The following is a 9,531-nucleotide window of genomic DNA, read 5'->3' as shown; positions in this document are numbered from 1 at the left end:
GCGTCGCCGGCCGCGGAAGGGCACTTTCTGCCCACGGGGCCCGGGAGGCCTCTGCAGAAAAGGACAGGCGGCTCCGGGTCCTGCCAGGCCGTGGAGACCGCGCAGAGCTCGCCTCTTGGATAAGATCCCGCAGCGACGCCCAGCCCGCCCCGCTCCTCCTCCTGCCTAGCCAAGCTGCCTCCCATTTGGGAAGTTTTGTGGGTTTTCTTTCTCCTCCGACCTTGGCGGAGACCCCTGCTCAAGCGCCACAGCCGGGGGCGGCCTCCTCGCCAGCAGGCCGCGAACCATGGTGCAAGGCAACCACAGCTGAAGACAGCGAGCCTGAGCCTGGCCTGAAGCAGGCGGTGCTGGAGGCCGAGGTCATGGCCATTGCCACGTCGGTGAGTCCACTGGGGATATGAGGCCCCCGGGCACGGGCCTCCCCAGCCTGCCCCGCGCTCCTGTCGCTTTTATTTCTGCCTTCTCGCTGCCTCCGTCCGTGATCCCTTTCTTTCCTAGAGGCTGCGGCCTCCTCTCACTTTTGTCTTCTTTCTGCTTCTCACTCCCCATCGCCGGCTCCCTCTGGTTCTGGACTCGCCCCTCCCCCTCCCCACTCTCTTTCTTCCTAGAGGCTGCGGCTGAATGGAGGGGAGGGGGCAAGTGTAGCCCCAGTCCTATCTGCTCTTTTCTGGGCGGGAACACATGGCGGCTGATGGCTGGCAGGGGCTTACATCTGGAGGATCGGAGGAACCAGCGGCCCATGAAAAATGGGAGGCCAAGGGACCCAAAAGGAGGCCCATCTCTAGAAGGGAATGGAGGAAAGGGGCAGATAGAGCAAAGGACGGTGTTCGGGTGGGAGAAAGACTGTAGGAGGGGAGGTGATGTCAGCCTGCCTCAGGCCACTTTCCAGGGACTGGGGACAAAGAGAAGAGACAGCTGGCACGTTTGGACAGTGGGAGGAGGCCTCCCAGAGAGCGCAGCGGTCTCTTCCACCCCCAATAAGCCAGCCAGCCATTCCCTCACAAGTTAGCTGGGGCCCTGGAGGGGAATAGAGCAGGGGTGGCCGCACCCACGTCAGTCGTTTCCTCAGCAGCTCAGGCCTGGGTCCTGCAACTTTGAGGCCTGGAAGTTTGGCCCCACTGGCCAAAATTCAAACCTAACACTGGGAGGAGCCCTCAGCAGCCCCACCTCCGCTCCCTGTCCTGCACTGTGTTCTGAATTCAGGCAACTCTATGCCTTTCCACCTTTCCTTAACCCTGGCCTAGGATGGGATTCCTGACTTACTTTCTGCCTGACCCCAGGACTCTGGAAAGGAGAACTGTGAAGGTGAACAGAGGCAGGGAGCCACCCAACTCCCCTTCCCTTTGAGGAGCATTCGATTTTTGCTCTAAGACCACACTCCCTGTAGCTCCTCAGATGCATGGTAGCTAGAAGCCCCCACCTCAGTGGGCAAAGGGTAGGTTCTCTTTAAGTAGAGTGCTTCTGGGGGTAATCTGACAGCACTGCTGGCTCCAGAGCCCGCCAGTCAGCTGTCCGCTTTGTAGTTCTGGGAGGCAGAGTTTTCTTTGGTGGGGGGAGTAATATTTATGCTAACCAAATTCACAGGATCCTAATTCAGGTGATTCTAATTTTATTTCACACTTACTGCACCTGACCCTATGCTAATCTTCTTTTGGTGCCACAATCTAAGTCATGGCCTCGTGCTTGCCAGACATGCACTGTGCTACTGAGCTACATCCCCAGCCCCTTCGTCATGATTTTTTTTGATGCATTATCTCATAAACCTTCATGACAATATTGTGAGGCTACTACTCTTATCCAAAAACACATTTGGATACAGCTATGAATTTCTACAAAGACATAAATTGAGGCTCAGGGGATTTCAAACAACTTGCCCAAAAACACCCAATGAAAAAGGAACAAAACAAGGACTCAGTCCCAGGACTATCTCCTTCTAGTACTTTGATTTTAGTTCCTTAGATAGATCCAAAACACTAATGTTCTAGGAAGGAAAGTGCAAAGCCAACCAACAAGTTGTGCTATCTGGTTAACGTATTTTCTATCCTTCTATCCTTTCTAAAAATATCCTTTAGAAACCACAATATAATCAGAAAGTAGTTTGATGACTTTGGAATGTGGCAAGGAGTCTATTTCTTGTTAAAACCTATCTACCAGCAGAAAGAACTGTCCAAGTCACCATATACGCTGTCCTACTGACTGAGTAGGACAACCTTCTCCCCACAGGTTGCTGGTAGCCTGCCTGAAGTCTTTAGCTTGAGATATTTTACTGAATTAGTCCACATGGTTACCTGCACAGCAGTGCCTGGATAGTTGCTCTCACACTGCTGTGTAAGCCACACAGTCTAAGGTTCAAATCTACCAGCTGGACCAACTTTATGTCATTGGGCAAAGCACTAACCTCTGTCCCAGTTTCCTTTCCAAAATGAAGAGAACAGTGGTTCCCTCCTTATAAGGCTGTGAGAATTAGAGATAATGCAAATGCAAAAGTTTGCACGGTGTCTGGAAACATCATTTTGATGCACTTGGCATCTGTGACTTGTTACCTGTGCACATGGCCCTCTAGGTGTGTGCCCCCACCAGATAGTGGGAACAGGATGATAATATTTGTTTTTCATCGGTCTGCCAGCCCCTCTCCATACACATACACAAGAGCAGTGATGGTGAACCTTTTAGAGCTCTTAATGATAACAAACAACCCACTGCAGCACACATGCTATAAGTTTGCCACTGCTGCAATAGACCATATACTTTTTTCCATGGAACCTCACCCTCTCTTGGTAGAACTTTTTTTGCTCAGGCTGAGAATCAAACAATTGCTCTAGTTTCTGTTTTCTTTCTTACTGTGCCTAGGTGCTCGGGACAAGGCTTGTTTCCTTGGAATCCAGCTGCTTCATCTAACCTTTTGCTTATGAAGGGTAGTAACTGGGAAACAGGGAAGGAGAGGAGAGTCTATGTAAGGTCTTAGCCACCCCTCATGTATTTTGGGAGAAGTTAATTCAACAAATGTGTATGAGGATCAGTTCTAGGTGAGACCCTGTTGCTCCTTTTGCAGGGGCTAGGAATACAGCCGTCCGTGTTTTAATAGGGCTTAAAGTGCATGGGAAAAAATTGATGATGATGATAATAATATAAGGTATTACAAAAGGGACAATGAGTAAGACAGACATGGAGAATGAGGTGGGAAAAAGAATGAGGAAAAGGCCTCACTGAGGAGGAGATATTTAAGCAGAAGAAAGATAAAAAGAGGCTGGTCAGATAGAATCAGGAGAGGAGCACTGTGAGTAGGGAAAAGAGCACCTAGAAAGGCCCTGAAGCCAGAAAGAATGCGTTCCAAGAATGGAAAGGAGAGCACAGGAGATAAAGACAGGGCCCAAAGGAGCAGTCAAGTCAGGAGTGAGGTTTTCAGCTTGAAGGGAATGGGTAGCTTGACAAGACAGCTGCATGTGTGAAGACCCTTACCTTCACTTCTCCCTGACCCACCAGGCCCAACTGGCCCGGGCACTGTACGACAACACGGCTGAGTCCCCGCAGGAGCTGTCCTTCCGGCGAGGGGATGTTCTACGGGTTCTGCAGAGGGAGGGCGCTGGTGGACTGGATGGCTGGTGCCTCTGCTCCCTGCATGGCCAGCAGGGCATTGTGCCAGCCAACAGAGTGAAGCTCCTCCCGGCTGGCCCAGCACCCAAACCCAGCCTCTCCCTGGCACCCTCTACCCAGTCAGGCTCACCATACCTGGCCCCAGAGTGTGACAATGAGGAGCAAGAGGTGAGTGCTGGCCTCTCCCCACTCCCAAGGCAGGCAGGGGACTGGTTTTTGACTCATTCTGCTCTGCTGACAGAAGCCTGTCTACCAACCCCTTCGCAGCTCTGTCCCTGTCAGCACAGGGTGGAAGATCTCTGAGCTCCTTCAAGTCTGTCATTGTCTGTTTCACTGGCCCACCCACCTGTCTTAACCCTCTAGGTATATGTGGTACCACCCCCAGCACGGCCCTGTCCTGCCACAGGACCTTTGTCTGCATCCTGCCCACCATCCCCTGACCCCATCTACAAGGTCCCTAGAGGCAATGGAGATGCCCTGGAGGTGAGGGCTAGCCGATGTTGGGTGTGGAGGTTGGGTGAGGAGGGTACACCGCTAAGCTATGGGTAACTCACCAATCTCTCTCTAGGTCTATGATGTGCCCTCCACTGCCCTCTGGACTCCCTCTGATGACCCCTATGACTCCCCAGCCTCTTTTACCCGCCCTTTGGCTCCAGTTGCCCCTCAGCCTCCTGGAGAGGATGATGCTACCTACGATGTGCCTTTGGCCCCAAAGCTTCCCACAGAGCTGGAGCCAGATCTGGAGTGGGAAGGGGGCCGGGAACCAGGGCCACCCCTCTATGCTGCCCCCTCCAACCTGAAACGGGCATCAGCCCTCCTCAACCTGTATGAAGCACCTGAAGAACTTACAAATGGAGAGGGTGGGGACACTGATGAGGGCATCTACGATGTGCCTCTGCTGGGGCCTGAGGCACCCCCTTCTCCAGAACCCCCAGGAGCCTCAGCCTCCAATGACCTGGATACCATGGCTGGGCTTCTGCCCAGGAGCCCCCCACCCCAACACAGGCCTAGGCTGCCCTCTGCTGAAAGCCTGTCTCGGCGCCCTCTGCCTGCCTTGCCTGTCCCTGAGGCTCCCATCCCTTCTCCAGCTCCCTCTCCTGCCCCAGGCCGCAAGGGCAGTATCCAGGACCGACCTCTACCCCCACCCCCACCCCGCCTTCCTGGCTATGCGGGCCTCAAGGTAGAGGGGAATGCAGAGGGCAGAGAGGTAGAGGATGATCCAGCAGGACCCCACAATGAGTATGAAGGCATCCCAATGGCCGAGGAGTATGACTACGTCCACCTGAAGGTGAGCTCCTCCTCCCTGGCAGCCTCACCAGGGCCCTGCTAGGAATGGCCCAGGAGAAGCAAGGGGAAGATCTCAGCGGCCCAAAGCCTTTCTGCCTTCCTCTTCCCCCTCCACCCTGCAGCCTGGAACCCTCGGCCACATCACTTGTATTAGTGCCACACTGTCCCCTAAACCCACCACAAAGCCACCAGAGCTGTCTTACACCTATAGTCTAGGGACTGCATTCCTGGTGGCACCCTCATGAAGGAAAGGGTACAGGGGAGGGACAAAAAGGCCGTGAGGCTACCCACCCTGACCCCTGCACTGAGACCTGATCCCCTCTGTAGGGTATGGATAAAGCTCAGGAATCTAGGCCTCCGGATAAAGCCTTTCCAGAGGATCCTGAGGTGCCAGAGAGGGGGTTGCCGGAGCAGCAGGTAAGCCTGGTGGGGAGGGTGCCAGAAGGGGGCTGGGGAAGGCGTATTCTTAGCCAGACCTTGAGAGAAACAGGTTAGGATAAGGTTAAGAATTCACATGAAGCAGGGAGAGGAGTGAGAATGCAACTGGAGGGCACTGGAACTGGAAAAGGATATTAGGAACTTAGAAAGGGAGGAAAGAATGTGTTGGAGGAGAGTCAGGAAATCATCAGCCCCAGGAGCAAAGCTTCTGGGCTGTAGGTCACAGCTGTGCCGAGTGACTTCTAAGCCTCCTTTCAACTGAATTCTAAGGCTCCTTCCAATTGTGAATTCCTGGGTTCCTAAGAAACCTGTCTCCTAATCCCAGATCCACAACTATGACGCCACCAGTTCCAAGCAAGCAATTAATCTCTCTGGGCCTCAGGAAAGTGAGGTAGTTTCCTGACCCAACATGGGATGAAATAACCCAGTAGCTACCTTTCACCAAGAATGTACCAACTGCTAGGCCTGTGCTAGGCATACGGCATGCATCAACATCAAGCACAATCGCCGTGGATGCCACAGGGCTCTTAACCACATGCAGCGCACTGTGCCAAGCCCCTCTCCCTGTGTCATCTCAGTGTTCACTGAGCCTCCTGAGGCCTTACTAGAACTGCACTGTCCTGGTCCAGTGTGGGACGCACGTCTGTAATCCCACACTCAGGAGGCTGAGGCAGGTGGATCACCTCGAGTTTGAGGCCAGCCTCTGGGCTTCATAGTAAGGTCAAGGCCAGCCTGGACTGCATAGTGACACCCTGTCTCAAAAAAACAAAAAATTGCATTTTCCTGTAGAGTTGCCACCTGTAACTACGGAGCCCTCGAGATGTGGCTGGTCTGAATTGAAATGTGCTCTAAATATAAAATGCACATCAGATTTTGTAGACTAAATATGAAAATTCATACTGATTACATGTAGAAATTACCAGCTTTTATAGAGTTAAGCAAAATATATAATATTAGTTTGTTTTATTTAATGTGGCTACTAAAATTTTTTAAATTTCACAAGTAGTTTGCATTGTTTTTATTGGACAGTGCAGTGTTAGAGTCCCCATTTTGTCATTTGGTATGTCTGTCACCACGCTGGAGATTGAACATGGGGCCTCAGGTGTGCTAAGCAAGTGCTCTACCATACCCTGTAGCCTAGGCCTAGACTCCATGTTTTTTGAGATAAGGAACCAAAGAATTTCAGAGATTTATCTGAAATCAAGTGTGATATTATTTGAATCCAGATCTATCTGACATCAACTCTGGGCACCGTACTGCCGTTCAAGAATGTAGACTTTCTGGTGGGCTGAAGGGTTTGCCCTCACCAATAAAGGAAAGAGGGCTGGAGGGAGGGAGAGGCACTGACGAGCATGTTCCCACTACCTCCTCTTGTTCCTCAGGAAGCCTTTTCCCCAGGGGAGCTGCTGGTTCTGTCCCCTGAAGACCAACAGCTCTTGCACTTCTATGCAGGGCAGTGCCAGAGCCACTACTCAGCACTACAGGCGGCCGTGGCGACCCTCATGTCCAGCACCCAGGCCAACCAGCCCCCACGCCTCTTCGTGCCCCATGGCAAGCGGGTGGTGGTGACTGCTCACCGCCTGGTGTTCGTTGGGGACACCCTGGGCCGGCTGGCAGCCTCTGCTCCTCTGCGAGCACAGGTTGGGGCTGCAGGTGCAGCACTGGGCCAAGCCTTGCAGGCTACAGTGCTGGCTGTCAAGGGGGCAGCCCTGGGCTATCCATCTGGCCCTGCAGCCCAGGAGATGGCACGATGTGTGGCAGAACTATCAGGGCAGGCCCTGCGATTCACCACTCTGCTCACCAGTCTGGCCCGCTGAGCCTGCACTGGCACAACCTTCCCTTTTCTGCCTTCCAGAGCTACCCCTCCAAGTCTTGGATGGCCGAGCAATCTGTTTTAGGAAGAGGATGTCTCCCCTTTTCCGCTCCTTCTGGTCATCTCAGCTCTCACGGGCATCTCCTCCCCCTTCCCCACAGCTTTTTGTACAAGCCATTTTATATAAATTATTTATATTTAATGTTATTCCCTGCTTTGTCGGGACAGGAAGGAACTGGATTTTCCTCTTCAGCCTCATGGTGCTGCCCTCCACCTCTGAAAGTTTGATGCACAGAGAATCAGGTGGTGGAAACTTAGGGCCTCACAGAGCCTCTTATCCTGCCCCTTGGCTCCAGAACATCAGCACCACACCAATAGTTGGGGGGGACAGAGACCTCAACATTGACTGCCTAGAATGTGAAGGTCTGGGGACACCAGAGGGCTCCTCCTCTCAGAAGGCTGGGGAGCTGGGCCTCGGGCATGGACATGCACCTCAATAAAGCCTGAGTTCTGGTTCCCTGACTTGATTCTTGGGAACCTGATTGGGGCAGGGTGCTCACCACATCTGTGGAACACACACTGAAAAGAAATTTTGCTTCTTCAACTATTCACTGGACTGGTTTGTCAGCTCCCTGTGACAGACAAGGCACAATTCTAAAGGTAAACAGTGATGGTGCCCTGTGTGCCTATGTCCAGGTATGCTGGACATCAACAAGTCCATTCGGTGTGTTTAAAACAAATAATAAAGCCGCCAGATTGGGCAGTTGTTGGTGATGGAAATTAACAGGGCAATGTGAAGCGACTCACTGAGGAGAGAGATCAGGGAAGAAGACTTTAGCCAGGAAGATTGGGAGGTGCCTGAGCTTGCCATAGAAGACAAGAGAACCAAAAAGGGTCTGGGACTAGTGTCCCAAGGCAGTGGACAGATTGCTGACCTGGGGCCTCCCTCCAAGACTTCATTGTCAGATGATGTCCTTAGAGAGATGCAGATATGGTAAGAGGTTGGCCATACTTGAACCTCCAAAGATGCCTCTTCAGAGGTCATCACTAGAGAGCTAGGCTTAGCATTGGACCACAGGCAAGCTCCGGAAACCACTACTGCTGACCTGGTGCCCTCTTCCTCAGATGATTCTAGGAGAGTAGTCCCTTTCGCTCCACTCCCCACGCCTCCCACTTGTCACCCTCCTGGACAAGAGGAGCTGAGGTGGTAGGTGAGTGCAATAGGTTGAAAATTCATAGACCTAGGACTTTGCTAAAAGTAAGGCCCATGGTCTGTATGAGGGATCACTCAGCTATTTACCACAAGGGAAAAAGTCTGGGCCACAGACCCACTGTTTAGGTTGTGCTTTACCAAAAATCTGGCATGGTGACCTGATTACCTCAAATTCCTACCTCAGGGCTGGGGAATGTACCTCAGTGGCACTGTGCCTGCCTGGCAAGTGCAAGGTCCTGAGCTTGATCCCAGTACCAAAAGAAAAAAATTCTAGCCACAATCTTATAGCATCATGACACCCTTATGCATATGTCTCCTTCATTTTGGACTCCTTTCTCTTTTCAATCTCAAGGGGAACTTTTCTAGATTCTGGGGCTGAGAAAAATCACCCCAGGCCAGGGATGTAGCACAGTGGCACTGCACCTGCCTGGCAAGCACAGGGTCCTGAGTTCGATTCCTGATACCCACCCCCCTCCAAAAAAAGAAAAATCACTATGTGTTGAAGGCCATCTCCCATCTTCCAGCCAGAATTTCAAGAGATAAGCCTGAGCTGAGAGTGGTGGCATACACCTATCCCAGCTACTTGGGAAGATAAGGCAGGAGGATCATGGCTTCAGTGTCAGCCTGAGCAACTGAGTGACACATTGTCTCAAAAATACAGAAAGGGGCCCAGGCATTTAGCTCTGACACCATGCCTGCCTTGCAAGCACAAGGTCCCAAGTTCGTTGCCCCCCCAAGAACAGAAAATACAGGAAGTTGCTAGGGATGTAGGTCAACAGTAGAGCTGTCCTGGGTGACTTGTAAGATCCCCAGTAGAGAAAGATCGCTCAAAAAGAGAGACAAAGCCTTTATTGGAGTCAGGTTTCAGTTCAGAGCTCAGACTGGCGACACGTGTGCCTGGGGTAGGTTGTACCAGTCCCTGAGTCCTGTCTCAGCATTAATGTGATAATGATGATAATGGTCTTACAAGGTTATGAGGCTCTAACAAGAAAACGCATGTGAATGGTCTAGGGCCAGATAAAAGCAAGGAACTATTACTCCAAAACAAACAGAAGATGCAGGCAAATAAATCCCCAAGGAACATTGGCTATGACCATAGTAATTCTAGAAGAGATACAAAAAAGAGTTGGAGGAGGGAAGATGGTAGGAGGCTGTTCACTGCACTGAAAAAAAAAAAAAAAAAAAA

General features: G+C 51.9%; 2 protein-coding genes across 8 annotated transcripts in view; one reads left to right on the top strand and one right to left on the bottom strand.

Moving 5' to 3' along the window:
* Positions 1-9,531, bottom strand: part of Il25 (interleukin 25) — a 34,764-nt gene that overhangs the window by 11,778 nt on the left and 13,455 nt on the right. The window contains exon 1 of one of the 6 annotated variants that reach the window (XM_019209543.2): positions 3,460-3,550. The exons of the other annotated variants lie outside the window; for them this stretch is intronic. The gene's annotated coding sequence lies outside the window, so the exon portion shown is untranslated. Of the gene's footprint in view, positions 1-3,459; positions 3,551-9,531 lie in introns of those variants that run through there. 6 annotated transcript variants of the gene reach the window in all.
* On the top strand, positions 7-7,788 carry Efs (embryonal Fyn-associated substrate). Of its 2 annotated transcripts, XM_010637763.3 has the most exons (6): positions 7-380; positions 3,484-3,762; positions 3,958-4,077; positions 4,163-4,882; positions 5,209-5,298; positions 6,702-7,786. In XM_010637763.3, exons 1-6 carry the CDS (start codon positions 363-365, stop codon positions 7,134-7,136), a joined length of 1,662 nt encoding a protein of 553 aa, XP_010636065.1. In that variant the 5' UTR covers positions 7-362; the 3' UTR covers positions 7,137-7,786. The 2 variants fall into 2 exon arrangements, with proteins under 2 accessions (XP_010636065.1, XP_033620967.1); XM_033765076.1 differs by lacking the exon at positions 7-380 and having other exon boundaries at positions 408-3,762; positions 6,702-7,788.

This window comes from Fukomys damarensis, unplaced genomic scaffold, assembly GCF_012274545.1.
Source record: "Fukomys damarensis isolate Sample0158 unplaced genomic scaffold, DMR_v1.0_HiC HiC_scaffold_17, whole genome shotgun sequence".
Classification (NCBI taxonomy): Eukaryota; Metazoa; Chordata; class Mammalia; order Rodentia; family Bathyergidae; genus Fukomys; species Fukomys damarensis.
The sequence above is the reverse complement of the archived record's forward strand: the minus strand, read 5'-3'. Positions and strand labels throughout refer to the sequence as shown.

Coding starts and splice junctions, on each gene's coding strand:
- Efs (XM_033765076.1), top strand. CDS start 3,442: ATGTGTGAAGACCCTTACCTTCACTTCTCCCTGACCCACCAGGCCCAA. Junction 4,078..4,162: donor GCAATGGAGATGCCCTGGAG/GTGAGGGCTAGC, acceptor ATCTCTCTCTAG/GTCTATGATGTGCCCTCCAC. Junction 4,883..5,208: donor ATGACTACGTCCACCTGAAG/GTGAGCTCCTCC, acceptor TCCCCTCTGTAG/GGTATGGATAAAGCTCAGGA.